This window comes from Leptopilina boulardi, unplaced genomic scaffold (assembly GCF_019393585.1).
Source record: "Leptopilina boulardi isolate dan_hultmark-lab unplaced genomic scaffold, ZJU_Lbou_2.1 LbouV2_121, whole genome shotgun sequence".
In the NCBI taxonomy this organism is placed as follows: domain Eukaryota; kingdom Metazoa; phylum Arthropoda; class Insecta; order Hymenoptera; family Figitidae; genus Leptopilina; species Leptopilina boulardi.
In genome coordinates, this window is record NW_026137665.1 from 4,244,386 (window position 1) to 4,262,799 (window position 18,414).

The 18,414-nt window shown below is 25.4% G+C and overlaps 2 protein-coding genes across 6 annotated transcripts in view; one reads left to right on the forward strand and one right to left on the reverse strand.

Moving 5' to 3' along the window:
- Window positions 1-18,414, forward strand: part of LOC127285439 (basement membrane-specific heparan sulfate proteoglycan core protein-like) — a 389,597-nt gene that overhangs the window by 65,997 nt on the left and 305,186 nt on the right. The window lies entirely within an intron of this gene.
- Window positions 796-17,191, reverse strand: LOC127285418 (uncharacterized). Its single transcript, XM_051311423.1, has 6 exons — window positions 17,058-17,191; window positions 11,577-11,830; window positions 9,610-9,879; window positions 3,619-3,752; window positions 3,134-3,299; window positions 796-1,456 (listed from the first exon to the last, which is right to left on the reverse strand). Exons 2-6 carry the CDS (start codon window positions 11,826-11,828, stop codon window positions 1,052-1,054), a joined length of 1,227 nt encoding a protein of 408 aa, XP_051167380.1. The 5' UTR covers window positions 11,829-11,830; window positions 17,058-17,191; the 3' UTR covers window positions 796-1,051.

The window sequence follows — 18,414 nt, forward strand, 5'->3', positions numbered from 1 at the left end:
AATTTCTGTCCTATTTTCACGTAAAACTATAGCAGAAATTAAACTGACGCCGTTTTTGTTCTAATATTACAAAAAAATAGAGTTAAAATTAAAATGGCGCTGTTTTTTCTCAATTTTTCCGTAAAACTAGAGCAGAAATTAAAATGGCACCATTATTATTTTTTCGTCAGTTTAATTTCTGCTCCAGTTTTTCGTAAAAATACGACAGAAATTAAAATCTCGCCATTTTTGTTCAATTAATTTACGGAAAAATAGTGCAACAACAGCGCCATTTTAATTTCTGCTCTAGTTTTTGCGTAAAAATGGGACAAAAATTAAAATAACATCGTTTTTGTTCTATTTCTACAAAAAACTAGAGCAAAAATTAAAATGGCGCTGTTGTTGCTTTATTTTTCCGTAAAATTAGAGCGAAAAATTAAAATGACACCGTTGTAATTTGGCGTCATTTTAATTTCCTCTCTAGTTTTGCGGAAAAATAGAGCAATACATCATTATATTAAGTTACCATAGTAAATAATATGTCAGGAAAACCTTTTAAGGATTTCTTTGAAAAGTCATTATATTATATTATATTAAAATTATCTACAAGAATTATAATATGTCTTAGAATTATTATGTTGAAAAATATTCTAAAAAGTATATTCGAAAAGAAATTTTATTTTGTTTTTTTTTAGAATATTTGCAATATACATTTAAAATTATTATTTTCTTTAAGCACTAAATAAGACTAGAAAATACAAATTTTTAACATATTATATACATTTTATTGTTTACAATCTAGATAAAATACTGATCGTCTTTTTGAAATTTATTTTATTCACAGCTCTAAATTTACTTGTCATCACAAATATAATTTTTGTTCTAGAAATAGACAGAATATTTTAGTTAAGCGCGAATTCAATTTTAAATTTCATTACTCATATGTTGTTATAGATATATAAATAATTTAACAATCTTTGGTAACTTTTTTAATTACATTATACATTTAGTTTCTATTTAAATAAAACTTTTAACAAAATTGACCTAAATTGACATATTAAAATTTTTGTTATTAAACATCAAGTAGACCCCTTTTATTCCAATTTGGTAATCGTTTGCCAATAACATGTCGAAACATTTTACCACTGTAATAGCCACTATCTTGAAATTCTCCATTGGCATCTAACATTTCATCGAAACTCTTTGCATCGTCTTTATTAACTAAAACAATTGGCAATACAGTAAGCGATGCAATTAAACCAAACATTTCACGTTCTTTTAACATTTTTTTTAATGCATCAAGTGAAAGTGGTTCTTTTTTACATCCACTGAGATGCATCCAATTTGAAAGTGAATTTATATATTCCTTAAGAAGTAATTCCATACTGTCCTCATAGACCTCATATGATACACTTGTATTGAGGAAATAGTGAAGATCAATGGCCGGAGAACCGTAAACGCACAATTGAAAATCCACCTGAAATCAGTCGACCGAATCGAGTTGAGTTTCAGCACGTATTGAATTGGAAATAGAATCGTATGGGGAAAAGAAGAGGAATTTGTGTTTCGGAAGTAGTCCAAGTCGAGGGTGCTGACGCGACGTAAAAGTGGGGCAGGTGGATGTCTACTCGAGTGCAGTCGAATCCAATCGAATTGAACTCACTGCATTATTCATATTGCATGATTTTTCTTCTGAGACGCGTTCACCACCAGTGAAACCCCGTGAAATTCAGATTTTTTTTTTTTCTTTTTTTTTTTGTTAAAGGTGACGCGCTCTTTAAAGTTGAAGAATGTTCATTAAAAAAAAAAAAGAGGAAAAAAAACTCTATGCACCAAAATTACTCTAGATAGAAGATGAATTGAATTTAAATTTTTATTCTACTTTGGAGTTATATGTTTTTTTAATTTTGAGAAATGAAACACAAAAAATATAGAAACATTTATAGCAAGTTGTGATTTAAATTTGGCGCTTTATGCGGAAATTGACTCTAGCGAACCTGGTGAGTGATATCCGCAACTAATGTTTAACTAATGTCTATAAAGGCCTTAAAATGTTTCTTATGAAAATTAAGGAGGAATGGTACACGTTAACATAACCTCAAAACTTAGAAATTGTTTTTTAACAATTAAACGCAAACAAAATCTTCTAAAATTGGTTGTAATTAATTTTAATCATGATTTTGTTTGCGTTAAATTGTTAAAAAACAATTTCTCATTTTTGAGGTTATGTTAAAGTGTAACATTCCTTCTTAAAAATACACTTCCAAAAAAAATTTTGTATAAAATAATATTTTTACTAAATCATTCAAATAGTTAAATACACAATTTGCGAGTTAAACAATTTTTTAGGTTATGTTGCAAAATAACTTAAATTTTAATGAATTTCTATTCCAAATTAATTCTGATAGTTTTTGACTACTATTATAGTTATTTTTTTACTAGCTGATAAATCAAAAAGTCTGCTAAAATTTTTATCAAAAATTAGTTAATTTTAACTATCTATATCTAGATTTAGGGGAATAATGTGAAAAAGTTTGAAGAAACGTTAAAATTTTAATGAAATCCAATTTCGGTTTTGATTTAGTATTAAATTCTAAGTTTATAACTTATCTAACAAATGCACTTTAGGAAAACTAATGCTTTTCTCTTAAGTCCCAAAAGTGCAAACTTAGAACGACTTAGTGATTCCTATATATATATATGACTAAGTCAACACCACGTTATTATAATCTTTGATGATGCAGTTTATAAGTACCAAATTCTCAAAATTCTATAGAGTTTATCAACTATTTCCTTATTAATAATTATCATTATTACTATTAATATCTATAAATATAATTAATTGAAAAAAAAACAAAATTTCACCGCAAAAAAAAAAATGTAAATTTTTTTAACTTAAAAACTAATAAAAATGATTTTCTTTTTGGTTTTCCCATAATGGAGTAATCAATATTTCTTATATATAAATAGATTCTTCAAAGAAATATCATGCAATATAATATGCGAATTAAATTCATGTATGGATTGCAATTAATTTTGTGAAAAGTTTTCATATAAATCTTGGTAGTTTTTTTTTTTTTTCTTTAAAATACTCGCGCGTTTCTCTCTCTAAATATATGCGGGTATGTGTATAAGTAGAAGTTAGTAAACTTACGAAAATGTGATCAATCACTTTCCCATGATTGTCGTACCGGAAAAGCATGTTATTTACCCAAAAGTCACCATGATTTATCACATGAAACTCGTCTTTTTTCAATTGACTTGCTTCAATTCCTTTTTTGTAAGCTACTTCACCTAATTTTAATAATTTTCCTGAAATTCTAAAAAAAAAACAAAATTTATTTGAAAACAAAATTGAAATTTTTGCTATAAATTAAATAAAAATTAAAGTAAATAAAGTCACAGGGTGAAAAATGGAAAAATGAATAAAGTAACTTTTACTATTTTAAAAGTAAAAGTTGAACTGTCCGCAGTTTCTGCGTATTTCTGGCAATTTTTACTCCACAAAATAGTAAAATTTACTATTTACGGAATAATTTTTACTAATTTAGATGTAAATTTATTTCTGGAGGTAAAAATTTACAGAAACTGCGGACAGTTCAGATTTTAAGTAGAATTTTTTTTTTTGTATTTACTTACTCAGGATCAAATTCAGACCAATTTGCAACTTCTTTAGCCAATGATTTTACGCTTGAATTAAAAAATTGACCCATTTCTGGACCATGAGAATTATTAAACATTCCCTTATTAAAAATTTCCTTTGTTTTTGGCTCCTGAAAATAATATAAACTATGAAAAAAAAATATATATAACAATAATAAATATTAAATGGTTTATGTTAATTAAAATAATGACAAATTAGGTTAAAGAAAAGAAAAAAAATTTTTTTTTTCAAGGAAACATAATCTTCTTTTTGCATAATTTAACATCCGGATTTAGTGGTTGGGTTTTTATAACTGTTCTGAAACCACCTCATTAAAGTAGTCGTATAACATCGCTATAAAGCAAGAACCGCGAAACGTTCTCTAATTAGCTAAAGGGGTGAAAGTTTAACATTTGAAATTTTGCAACAGAGCAAAATTATGCAGATAGTTTGCAGGGCTATAAACGTTATTTGATTTTATTCGATACATTTTGTGCCATCAAAATCATCATAGATCACATGTGAGATTTTAATTTAAAAAATATTTTTTTTTAAACTGGATTATTTTTTTCGTAGTCTTTATATGAAAAATAAGAAAATATGTATTTTTTTATTTCTTTATATTTGATAAAAATTATGGAAGTTATGATTTTTTTTCAATTTAAACTAGTTTTGAAGCAAAGATGCCAAGAAATGTCACCAAACGCAACTGCGCTTGCGCTAATATTATTCCCTCATTGGTAGAAAAAGGCGCTCTTATTTAAAATGCTTTAATTTAAAAAAAAATGTTTAAGAATAATAATAAATAAATTTTACATAATAAAATTACTGGTTTTTTTAATTAAAAAAAAATTTAAGTTTTTTTATTTTTAATTCTAATGTTTATTTATAAAAATTAATTTTTATTAATTATTTTGTGATTAATTTTATCGAATAAAAAAAAATTGTTCAAATAGAAATTCTGTTAAATCAATTATTGGCTAAGTAAAAATAATCGTAATATGAAAAATCGGTTAAATGAAAATTCAAGCAAATAAAAATTTTAATAAACGAAAATTCTAACAAATAAAAATGTTAATGAATAAAAATTTAATCTAATAAAAATTCTGTGAAGTAAATGTTTGGTTATATAAAAATTCTGTAATATAAAAAATCAGTTTAATGGAAATTTTGTTAAAAAAAATTATTCGAACAAATAAAAATTCGACTAAAAAAAAAAATTCTATCTAATGAAATTCTATCAAATAAAAATGTTAACAAATTAATTTTAGGTATTATTTATGCGTCTCATAAATATTAGAAGAAAAATATTTCAGTACCCCTTAAGACCAGGTCCAAGTGAGGCAGCGCCATCTACATTAAAACTATAATTTTGGAAAATTTTTAACAGCCTTTTCTCGAAAACAAGAAGGTAAAATGCGTTTTTCTTTATGGATAATTGATTATTAGCAAGAAATACACCAGCTAAAACTTTTTTTGGGTTAAAATGATGAAAAAAATTTCATGTCGATATAAATTAAATAAGAGCAGTTTTTTCACAAAAACCGTAACAGTACAATTTCCATTTGGAAAATTAATAAACGTTAAACAATAGACCAGCTAAGATTCACCAATCACGAAAATAACAACAAAAAATTTTATTACATATTTAACATATGGACACTGTTTTACTGATTGTGACAGCCCTTTGGTAGATTATGTATTTCAGGTGGTTAGCAACAGCGCCAATCTCCTCCTTTTGGCAAAATTGCGAAACGTCTGGTGACATATATAACCTGCCAAACGGCTGTCATAATTAGTAAAATATGTTTTGTTAAAAAACTTTTTTTTTTGTTATTTTCGTGATTGGTAAATCTTAGCTGGTGTATTTTTTAGCGTTTATTAATTTTCCAAATGGAAATTGCATTTTTGATTGTAATTTCTGAGAAAGTACTGTTACAGTTTTTGTGAAAAAGTGCTCATATTTAATTTATTGAAATGAAATTTTTTTCATTATTTTAACTCAAAAAAAGTTTTAGCTGGTGTATATCTTGCCAATAATCAATTATCTATAAAGGAAAAAGCATTTTATCTTCTTGTTTTCAAGAAAAGGCTGTTGGAAATTTTCAAAAATTTCAGTTTTTTAGTGAGCTGCCTCACTTGGACCTGGCCTTAATGTTTCGTGTTTGGATCACTAATTTGAGGTTAGTTTCCTGTTTTACTTTGACTGATGAAATGACTCAGAAATCTAATTTTTAAAAGTGGGAAATTTTAAAGAAAGCACATAAAATCATTAAAATTAACAATATTTTTTTTTGTCTGATTTCCAAAAAAAGTTGTAAACTAAAAAAATGTGGATTTTTTTTTAAATAATTATAATTATTTAGAAAATCTTGAGGACATGTAAAAGGAATATTTCGAGAAAACCATCCAGATATTATAATATATTCTATATGCGATCTCACGTGGAATAGAAATTGTACACAAACTTTTAATTAAAATATACTATAATTCGAAGCATGCACATTTTGATTACAACTTTTACAAGCTCAAATATCATTCTCTCCACTTATTGTTTTCGATTGCTGAATCTTATTGCTTTAAATATAAAAAAAAAAAAAAAAAAAAATTGAACGCAAAAGTGAAATTCCATCCGTATGGAGTTTGAGATTGCATAAGTTTTCACGAGATAATAAAGTTCTCAACTTTTTTTTATTTGTTGGCCTCTTAAAAAAGTACAAGTGGGTTATTGGTCAATTAAAGAATTTACTTCAATCTTAGTACTTCAGGAAGGAGGAACTCATAAACTTTTCTTGTAAAAAAAAGGAAAAGAAAAAGAAAGAAAGGTATAGTGAAACTTTATGTTAAGGAAAAAAAAAAGTTTTATCTATATAGATAAATGATCATTTTTTTTAGAAAAAAAAAAGTATAAAAATTTTGAAAAATTGTTTCACTTTTTTTTGTATCTGGCAAAGAATATTGTTTCTAATTTAGAGTGAAGCGTATAAGATTTTTTTCATTTTCTCAATCTATTTCACAAAATCACGTACGACAGTATCAGGGGATAATAAAAGATATTGAACTTTGGTTGCTCCCCTTTCAAATTTACCCATGTCCTACTAACTTCTCGTGGCGTTGAAAGTTCTGTCGAAACTGCGAGTTCGACTCGTTTTCATGAAAAAAAAAAAAGAAAAAAAGTCAGACTTGAACGGAAAACGTAGACTTTTATTGCCACCGTTGCCAACAAAGGGTGCCTCGACCTTGCGTATCTACTTAAAGTTTAACCGTGTCATGTGACTACCAACCATTTTCTCTAATGGTTTCCCATCTTATTTTCATGGACGTTCAACTATATATGGTATAGACAAGAGTGGACAACAGTAGATCACTTTTTTTTCAAAGCCATATAGTAATATTTTAATTTAAAATTTTTTTTTGAACAATTTTTTGTATTTGGCGAAAAGTAAATAATACATTTTTTTAAATAATCCACACGTTATTTTAAGATTTTAACTATATGATTAAATATATAAAAATTTTAATTAATTTTACTAAAATTTTAATTATTTTTAATAAAAATTTGAAGCAAAACTTGATAAATTTATTTTGGAGGTTATGGCTAGTATACAGTGGATCACTGCTATTTAATTAACCAACAAGTATTTCAATATAATAATATTATAATTATATGAATATTTCAAGTAATCACAAAATTATTTTATTATTAGAAAGACTTTTACTGATAAGTTACTTTCAGCCATGAAGTAGTATAAGGAGACCGAACGACGTACATTGAAAGTGGAACAAATTTTGGTATCCGCTTAGGGTCATGAAAATACGTAATGGAACACAAGCGCTCTCGTCGGAAGTATGTAAACAGTGGGAAAAATTAGAAGTACATTGAACATAACCCAAAAATACATTGCTCCTTATTTTTAAAACTTTTACAATGGCTGACTGTCCAGCTGAGTTTAACACAATCAGTGGCGCCAGTGTTCCATTACGTATTTTCATGACATTAAGCGGTTACCAAAATTTGGTCCACTTTTAAGGCCAGGTCCAAGTCGAGTCAGCTGTTCCATTGAAACTTCAAAGGAACAGCTGACTCGACTTGGACCTGGCCTTAACGCAGATTTAACATGGTCGTTTGGTCAAAATAAAACAGGAAACTAACCTCAAATTAGTGTTCCAGTCACGTAACATCAACAAATACTGAAATATTTATCTTTTTCTAATATTTATTAATTATTATCATTATTACCAGTAATAAATTAATTAAATAATAGTAATTTAATGAAAATAATAAAGATAATATAATAATTATTATTTTATTATTATAATAATATTATTATTATATACTTAAATACGTTAAAAAAATTAAAATTGATTAGAAAGTATTATATTGAAAAAAAACAATGAATTCAATAGTGAAAATGTTTTTATATTGCTTTCTTATAATAAAGCATTTCATATAAAACGCACTTTTTTTTGCCAATGTGAGAGTTATTGTGGCGCATGCGCAGTTGCGTTTATATACGGTCATTGCCAACTCTGTTTATTGGTACACGGAAAAAAGAAAAGGTAATTTTTACTACTTTCAGAGTAAAACGGGAAATTGTTCGAAGTTTCTGCGCATCTCTGGCAACATTTATTCCAAAAAAAAGTAAAATTTACTCCAGAAATAGTAAAAATTACTACGGAAACATTAAAATTTACTACAAAAATAGGAAATTTTACTTTTTTTTGGAATAAAAATTGCCAGAGATGCGCAGAAACTTCGGACAGTTCTCGTTTTACTCTGAAAGTAGTAAAAATTACTTTTTCTTTTTTTCCGTGTAACTTCTGCGCATCTTTGTGCGCAACTGTGCACAAAAAATTAGTTAAAATCAAAAAAAACGAAAATTTTTTTGTCCAACACACTACACTAGTGTATTTCCATGTATTTTTTCCCGCTGAATCCGAATTCGAAGCCAGAAATGTCAAATTGGCTCAAAATTTTGAGATAAACTCAAAAAACTTTTTGATTTTAAATCACTTTTGTGCACAGTTTTTTGAGTTTATCTCAAAAGTTTGAGCCAATTTGACATTTCTGGCTTCGAATGTTATTTATAAATAAAATAATAAAATAACCTTTTCAATGTGTAAAAAAAAATACAGTTGTCATTACATAATTATAAATCACTAAAAAAAAAAAAATCATAAAGAAGTGTTTTTTACCCAAAAAATACTATTAACAATTTTTAAGCTAGATGCAAAGATTTACATTGTGTATTTCTAAAAATAATACAAAAACAAATAAATGATAAGAGAGAAAATTATATTTTTTTAAAATAAATATATAAAAATCTGAGTATTACTAAAAGAAAACTATAATAAATATTATTTTAACGGCAGAAAACACCACTTTAAACAGGAAAAAGTTGCTTATTTAGTATAGTGACCAAAAAAAAAAAAATTCCAAAAATGACTAAATTTAATTTTAAAATCAAATTCAAGGATGAATGATAATATTTGAATTTAAAATACAAAGGTTGAATGTATATAATTGATTTTTTTTTAAAGAGGGTGTTCTCTAATTCTTGAGTCAAGTGTATACTGAAGATTCTCCCCCTTTGCATGAGAAAATGTCCAACAGGTGGTGGTTGAGTTCAGTGAACTAGTCAAGGAAATGATTCATCAGCAAATAACAAACATTATTTCAAAGATTAGAATATAATAATCGTTTAATGAACCAATGATGATGTAATTGTTCAGAGACAAAAAAAAATTCTCAAAATGTATGAATATATTTTTAAAATCATTTATCTCAGTGTCATTTAATTTTTAATTCTTTTATTTTAGTGGTTTGGTAATTATAACGTGAAAATGAATTTGTTTTTTTTTCATCTTTAAAAATGGTAATTTCTTTTTTTTTGTTAAAGCAATATTTTTCAGAATGTTTCGATTTGTAATATGTGTGTCAAGAATACAGTAAAAAAAAAAACAAGGAGATAATAAGTGTGACAGACCTTTTCACAAATTGCAATAGAACATGCGTGAAACCTTGCTAGTTCTCTGAGAGCCATTAAACTGTGATCTATGTCAAGTCCAGCTTGTCGATTAGCCATACGAAATCCCATTGGTGCTAAATCGTCAAATATAAGAAGTGTAGGATTCGTTTTTTGAATGTAATATCCTTTGGCATTAAATGGTTTAATGTTCCCTAGAATTTCATTCATCTTTGGCAATGTCTCTGTCATCATTATCATTTCCGTGCTAAAAAGACCTGCTTTTTCGACCTGTATATTTAAAATAGAAAAAAAAATGATTAAAATGCTTTTTATTGTCATGCAATTTTAAACTCAGAAAAAAATTTCTTTGAAATAACCAAATTTTAGTTGATTTAATCAAATTTTTATATTTGGTTTAATAAAATTTTTATTTCATTGGAAAAATTTATTAAAATAAACCAAACATTTATTTAGATCAAATAAATTTATTTGAATTAGTGGCAATTTTCACTAATTTGAATAATTAATTGTTTTGTTGATTTCTAATTAATTAAGTTTTGATAATTTTATAAATAATAATAAATACAATTAATATTAAGAAATTTATAAATTATAAAAAAATGCCATTTTCACATTTAATTGGTTAAATTTTACTAATTCAAATTATTTAAATTTTTCCGAATTTTTCACTAAATTCAGTTCTTGAGATTTCATTATTTCTTTACAAAAAATTTTTTTCAATTAAAAATTTTATAACTGTCTAACAAATTGACGTTTTTCAAAAATTCAATAAATCCCTAATACATATATATCTTTGTTGGAAAAAGATTTGAATATATAGGTCAACAGATGCAGTTTTAAGGTGTCTGGGACTTTTTTTAGAATATAGAATATCAGAACTGATATAAAAATGTTAAACTAAAATTGTCCAAGAAGACATGATTTTATAAATATTATAATTTCATAAAACGTCAATAACTTTGTAATATTTTATACTAGTAAAAGGTTCACAAAGAGGTCAATTAATGAATTTTTAAATATTCTCCATATATTCTGGTTTATAATAGTTTTGAAGATAAAGATTTTTTAAAAAAAATTTAAGCAGTCACATTTTTTAATTAATTTTTAAAATATCAACCCACATTTGTCACTTTGTGAAAACATAATATAATTTTGTTTTTTGTAACACTATAGCAAAATATAAATATGTTCAAAGTATAATTTTTTAAGAATGTCCAACGGTCATAAACATTGATTTTAAAATAGTTTTTTCTCGAAACACGGACACTTTTTACAAAATCGACCAAAATGCCAAGGATCTTTATTTTATAAATTACCAAAATCCGAAAGATTATGTGAATCTATAAAAAAAACGCGATTTTAAAACGAAAATTAGGAAAGTAATATAATAACAGCTGTGACTTTGTGCTCCCTGCATGCTTCTGCCATCTGACGGCGACAGGACGTAATGAACCTGTCATTATATTATTTTTTTTAGTTTTTCTAGTAAATTATTAATTGTAGAGAAAATTGGTAAAAAGAAAAAAAATTCCTTTTTTTTAACATTTACAAATTCCATCTAATGAAATTTTTTCTTGAAGAAAAGTTGAGTTTTTGTCACAAGTTAAAATTAAATGGAATTTAGGTCAAATAAGATTTATGCCATTTTAGATTCGTCAGATATTCATGTGTCTCAAAAAATTATATGTCGAAAAAAAATTACAATCGAAAATTTTTATCTACAATACAATGTAATTCCTCTGATATGAGGAAGTATAATAATAAATATTTCGAAAGATTATGAAATCTCAATTCTAATAATAATAATATATCAGACATAAAAAATAAATCAATAAATAATAAACAAAGAATTGATTTGTAGGCATTTTTACATAATTCTCTAGCAATATTATTTTTTTCATTATTTAAAAGCAAAAAAAAAAAAAATGTATTATTTTTTAAAAATATTTTTCAATATTATTTACCATTTCGCGTGTTTTTTCTTCAGCGGGTACAATTTTAATGATAAGAGACTTTTTCTCAGTGACATTGCGACTACCAACTTTTCTTGATAATTCAACAGTGACACGAATCATTTGACTCGTATAGTTATCACCTTTATCCGTAGCAGCTTTTGTGAATATATCGTGCACCTGAATCGAGTCATCATTCTCTCCTATTCTGAGGGCCTTTCCCACAAAATCTTGGTTCAGCCATGACAGTGTCCCTTGGGCCATTTCTGAAATTGGAATGAGAGGAAAATCGAAGAATTTCTTCAACAAATCATTGTTCCCTTTCTAGAATCCTTATATAAAGCCACCCAACCACCCAACTCTCCCCCTCCTTTCGCCCCTTTATCCATCCACCCACCACGCAATTCTTCAGAGAAACTTATTGTTCACTCAAAGATTTATCGCTTCTTCCGATATTCGCGGGAGCATTCTCCAAGAAACTTTAGGATTCGGCTTCAATTAGAATCGCGCAATCGAAGAAAAACAGAGAGAGTGAGAGAGAGAGAGAGAGAGAGAGAAGAGTCGCTATAGTAGTCGAAAATTTAAATCCAAGAAACTCGAAGCGAAAACTGTTTACGTTATATCCTGTGAACTCTTTTGAGAATTTAGGAAATTGTTATTGTTTGTACTTTTAAACAATTTGACATAAAAATTTGATATTATTTTCCATTTTGGATTTAATTTAGTAAATTTTTGAAATAGGAACTATACACTCAGGTAATTACTCCCTTTTTTTAATTAATTTTAATAAAATATAAAAGTTGCAAAGAAATTCTAAAATAAATTATTACGCCTTAACATTAAGGTTATGTTAAGTTTTATGTCGAAATATTTCAGAAAAATATTCAAAATTTTATTTATAAATTGTTATAAATTATATCGTACCTTTATTATAAATCATAAATGAATCAAATTTTGAATATTTTTCTTAAGGAGAATGGAGGCCTTAACATAACCTCAAAACTGAAAAATGGTTTTAAACGCAAACAAAACTTTTATTAAAAAAACTGAATCTTCTAAAATTGTTTGAAATTTAAAAAAAAAAATTTTTTTAAATTGTTTGAGTTAAAAACCACTTTTCAGTTTTGAGGTTATGTTAAGGCCATGTTGGATTCCTCGGAACCGTCATTTTTAATTTCATAATTCTGATGTTAAATTCGTAATCAGCGACCCCGAAAACCCCCCGAGTGACTAGTTTTAAGTAAAACTGATGAACTTATAAAAAAATTCCGCCATTTTGAATTTTGTAATATTTACGAGCAATTAGTAGTCAACGGCACCGAATATGTGAAGAACAGTTGGAAATTTTCGTAGTTGTGGTAATATTTTTCTTAATTATCTCTTATATTATAAACTAATTCTAATTAGTTTAATTAATCTGAAATTCTAATTATCTGCGAATTTATTTTAAGTTGGGTATCGAATTGAGTAACCGACGAACTTCAAGTTAGTCAAAATAATCCTGCACGGAATTTCAGATTTCTAGGTTGGCAGCATTTTGCACGATAATTTTGAATTACAATTATTTTTTCTAATATTTTAAAAAGATTTTATTTACCAGTATTAATTTTTTAATTTTGAAGTTAAAAAAAAAATAAATTATTATTTATTACAATAATAAAATAATTTCATAAGTTTTGAAATTTAGCGTCATTATTAAAGTTGTCACTACCGCGTTTCTGCTGTCAAAACACATGTTTTCATTTTTCTAACCTAAAAACAAATTTCACTTTATTATGCAATCACAAGCAGTTTTCAATTAAGATAAATAAGAATAGTATTTTATTTACGTCTGGTAATTATTATATTTTATGGATTTGTGCAAAAATATTCGTTATTTCACAATATTTTCCATTTTCTCTTAATTTTTGAAAATGAATCACATCTATTTTGTATACTTAACACAAAACCGTAACATAACATAACCTCAAACTAAAAAATAATTATTCACAGAATTAAAAATATATTTAAAATTTGTTAAACCAAATTTTGAAAGATTTAGTTTTTGTAAATTTAAAAAAAAAAATGTATTAAGTCAAAATTTATTAGAAACTATTAATTATTTAACATTTTTTGTTTTTTTCTTAAAAATTATGAACGTTCAAATGAACGAAATCATTATTTTAGAGTTTATAAATATTTAAAAAAAAATTACTACGGCAATAATAAATAAAATATTACATTAAACAATTTAATAATAAAAATAAATAAATAAAAATATTATTGTATTTTTAAATACAAAAAAGCAATATTTCATAATAAAATTAAAAATTAAAAATGTAGTAAATAAATTTTTCGTACATTTGAATATTCAGAATTTCAGATACATTTCACTTATGTAGAATACGCGATTTTTTAGTTAAGATTCTCAATTTTTTCAAAATTATTCTTCATTAAGAAAAAAGTTACTTAATTTTATTAATGAAAATTTATAAATTAATACTAAAATTAAACTTCAATATTTACATTCTCATCATATATATATATGGGTGATTCTACAAACGAAGGATGAAAATGAAGAAAATATGGATACAACATTTTTTTCTCATTTAAGGTCTGAAAAGTACTTTAACTTGAAGTTAATGACACTAAAAAAGATATATCTGAAAGTGAACAGACAAAATATTAAAAATTACAAAAGTTATGGTTGTTTATAAACAATTTATCCAGGAAATTAAGATCGTGTATAGAAAATTCACATTAATACAAAAAATAATGGATGGATTTATACAAAATTTATTACTCGGGGGTTTTCGGGGTCGCTGATTACGAATCCGAGGTCAGTTTTTCAAAATTCAAAATGGCGAATCCAATATGGCGGACAAATATTTAAAATCACTGGAAACTACTTACTTGGTAACTTTGAAGGGTCGCTGATAACGATTCCGACGTCAGTTTTTCATATTTAAAATGTGCGAATCTAATCTATTAAACGAATTTTTAAAAAATTGTTTGATTTTTATTAAATTTGAAATCCAGAAGTTTTTAAATTATTGAAAACTAATCTAAAGTTCAATTTTTTAAATTCCACAATTTTTAAGATATTTCTTTAAAATAGTCAAATTTTGAAAATCTGGCTTGAAGCTCGTAATCTGGTAATTATAAAAAGAAAAAGTATGGAATGAAACATTTTTTGCACGTATAATTTTGATAAACAGGTTAATTTAAATTAATAAGTTTTTTTCAAAATTTGTTCGCCATATTGGATCTGCCATTTTGAATTTTAAAAAACTGACGTCGGATTCGTAATCAGCGATCCCAAAAACCCCTGAGTAATTATTTTCAGACAAATATATTAAGTTTTTTCAAAAGTCGTCCGCCATTTTGAATTTTGAAAAACTGACGTCGGATTCGTAATCAGCGACCCCGAAAACCCCCGAGTAACGAATTTTACAAGGATCAATAAAAGGTATCGCTTTAATTAATAATTTGTTTATATAATTTGTTTATAACAAATTACGTGTGTTCTACTAGAACATAATTTTACAGATCACAAATCTGTAGGAGTACTTTAAGTGTCTAATAATAAAAAATATTTCGATTTTATTGTGATATTCATACGATTCACAGGAAAAAAGTACTTTTTATTTGTTTATTTATATTAATATAATTGTATATACAAAATGAAAATTAAAGATTGGGGTTTAGCAATATCTTAAAAATTTAGTGAGGATTATTTTAAGTCAAGAAAATCGAAAATTGTTAAAAAATTATTAGTTTTACGCTGTTTTTAGTGATTAATGTATATCCTGTCTCAAAAGTGCCAGACGAATGAGAATTTGGCTGTTTTTTTTTTTAAAAAAAAAGGTAGAAACAACATTAAATAAAAAATAAGCAATTCTATCCGATAGAGAATTCAAATTTGCAATACATAAGCCTATAAAAGGACCTAAAAATAATATTTTTTTCAAAAAAATTGATGCCAGACGAATGAGAATTTGTCTGGTCACAACGCAATTTTGGTCACAAATTGAGAAATCTTGGTTAATAGAATAACAAATTAAATAAAACTCGCGTGCTATCACATTTAGTTTAGTTTAATTAACAACAATAACGAACTGTAACTTCATTAGAATGTATTGATTTTTAATAATTTTAACGTGTTTTCAACTGCCAGACGAATGATAACAAAATCTAGGGACAAAGTTCGAGAAGATATTTTATAAATAAGATTTAGAGTAATGTCATAATTATTTCCACTATAATAATCTACAACTATACAAAATTACAAATCCAGTATGAATTTTCCGCTAAACACTTCAGGGTGTCTAACGGTCAGGGAAAAGTCAGGGAATTTCAGAAAATTTCATTCAAAGTCAGGGAAATTTCTGTAAATTTCTACAAAAATTAAAATTTTTTGTGAATTGAAAAATTTTTAAATCTAAAAAAAACTTGAATGGTTTTTATTACCATTTGTTACTACCATTAGAAATTAATTTATCGTTAAATATGTCAGTAATCATATTTTTGTCCAAAAAAAAGCAGAAATAAGGTTATTAAAAAGTCAGGGAAAAATCAAAAAATGTTAGGGAGGAGTCAGGGAATTTTTTTCTCAATCTTTGTTAGACACCCTGCACTTGAAAAATAATATTTTTTCACAATATAAACTGTCATTTTCACTGTGGGACATGCCAGACGAATGAGAATTTAGCACTTTGATGTGTATTTTTTGCAAGAAATATTTTTTTTCTCTCTAAATCTGAATTAGTAAAAAAGTTTACTAATTTGAATTAGTGACTCACTTTTTGCTTTAGAATTAGTTAAATTTTACTAATTGTTAGTAAAAGTTACTAATATTTAGTAAAATTTTACTTTAGAATTAGTTAAATTTTACTAATTGTTAGTAAAAGTTACTAATATTTAGTAAAATTTTACTAATTGAGAAGCAAAAAGTGAGTCACTAATTCAAATTAGTAAACTTTTTTACTAATTCAGATTTAGAGAGTTCATCGGCTGCTTTTTAGTGCCACAATAGAAACCATTTAGATTTACAATTTTCATTAAAAAAAAAAAAATTATTTTTTTCAAAATTAATATACAAAATAAGCTTGACCGCTCATAATTCCCTCGTTTGTAGAATCACCCATATGAGATGGTATATAATTCATTTCAATGTCCTTGTTTATAATTACACACTTTTTTTAAAAAAACACAAATTACTATATAGAGGAATTAAAAAAAATAAACTTTAAATAAAAATATTTATCCACTTTCCGCAATTAAAAAAAAAATTCAGATTTCAAAAACCATATAATACACGTAATTTTAAAAAAAGTTTTTCATAGTTTTAGAACCGTTTTTGTAATCTTTCTTTTTTATCGCGTTTTTTATTACATATATTAATAATATCCGTAAAAAATATCTCTCTCTCTCTCATCACACTGATGGGTTATCATTTTATAATCGACACTTAAATTGGTTAGAAAATTGCTCGTTCGATTTATTGGCACTGACCTGTAGAAATGAGTTCTTGAAACTATATATATATATACAACACTTTATGAGATTGAACAATTATTATACTGTCGACACGAGATACGTTCGAGAAGAAAGCGCGTTTAGATCTGACATGTGCCGTTCATGTTCTCATGCTTTGTATTTATATGCCGCGCAAATTTTCTTAGATCATAAAAAAAAAAAAAAAAAAAAAAAAAATTATCAAAACGTTGATGTCAGATAACAATTGGATGGCACTTTAAAAATTCTTTCGCATTGTCATTCTTGTTAATAATTTTTTGCTCTTCACATTACAGTGAAAAAAATTGTATTCTAAATATATATATATATTTTGGTTTCTTAAGATTAACATTGTAATAATAAAAATAATAATAATAATATATAATAATGGGCTTACGAATGGGCATTGCCCGTATATTTTCAATAAATAAATAAATAATAATAATATTAATAATATTAATAATAATAATAATAATAATAAAAAAAATAGTAATAGTAATAGTAGCATACAATAATATTCTTATAAATTGAGAGTACTTGCTTCTTATTTTAAGAATATTGTATTTAAGTTATGTACAAGTGAAGAGCTTTTTATTTTATAATTATAATTATTTTTTCACATTATTAGACAAATAAAGTGTCATTCTGTAGTTTTATTATTTTTTTCATTTTCACATGGTGAGAAAGAAAAATTTTTATTTTTTACTTTAAAAAAAAGGCGGCCATAAATTAGTCAATAATTTGCTTATACATTTTTACAATTTCGACGAAAAAAAAAAAAATCAATTTTTTTTCATTTTTCGTTAAAAATATTATTTATTTTTTGAAACTATTGTTGACCTCATTTTGCACTTGTCTCGAACACCAAATGGACAAATTGCACCAAGTATCATTATCTCATAAAATGATCGTACAGAGATGATTATCCTAAGTATGATATACCTTTAATAGGAAATACTTAAAGCAATAATAATTCACCACTGCACAAACAAAAGTTATAATTTCAATAATATTGCGTTGATTTAATTATTGTTTTAAAAATTTTTAAATCACAATACTATAAAATATGTATGTACATTGAATGAACATTTATTTCATTCACTTAATCGGTTATTTTCATTTTACTTTTTATTTTATTTTTTATTTTTTTTTATAAATTATTTTATTCTTTATTTTAGTTTTTACTTTATTATTTTATATTTTTCTTATCAAAATAAATATTTATTTAAATTAAATAATTTTTCACTGAATACAAATTTATTTTTGTAGTTCATAATTTTTTCATAAAAATTTATTAGTCAAAATTTTCTATTTAAAGAATTTTATAAAATGTAATAATTATTTTTTAGGCAAA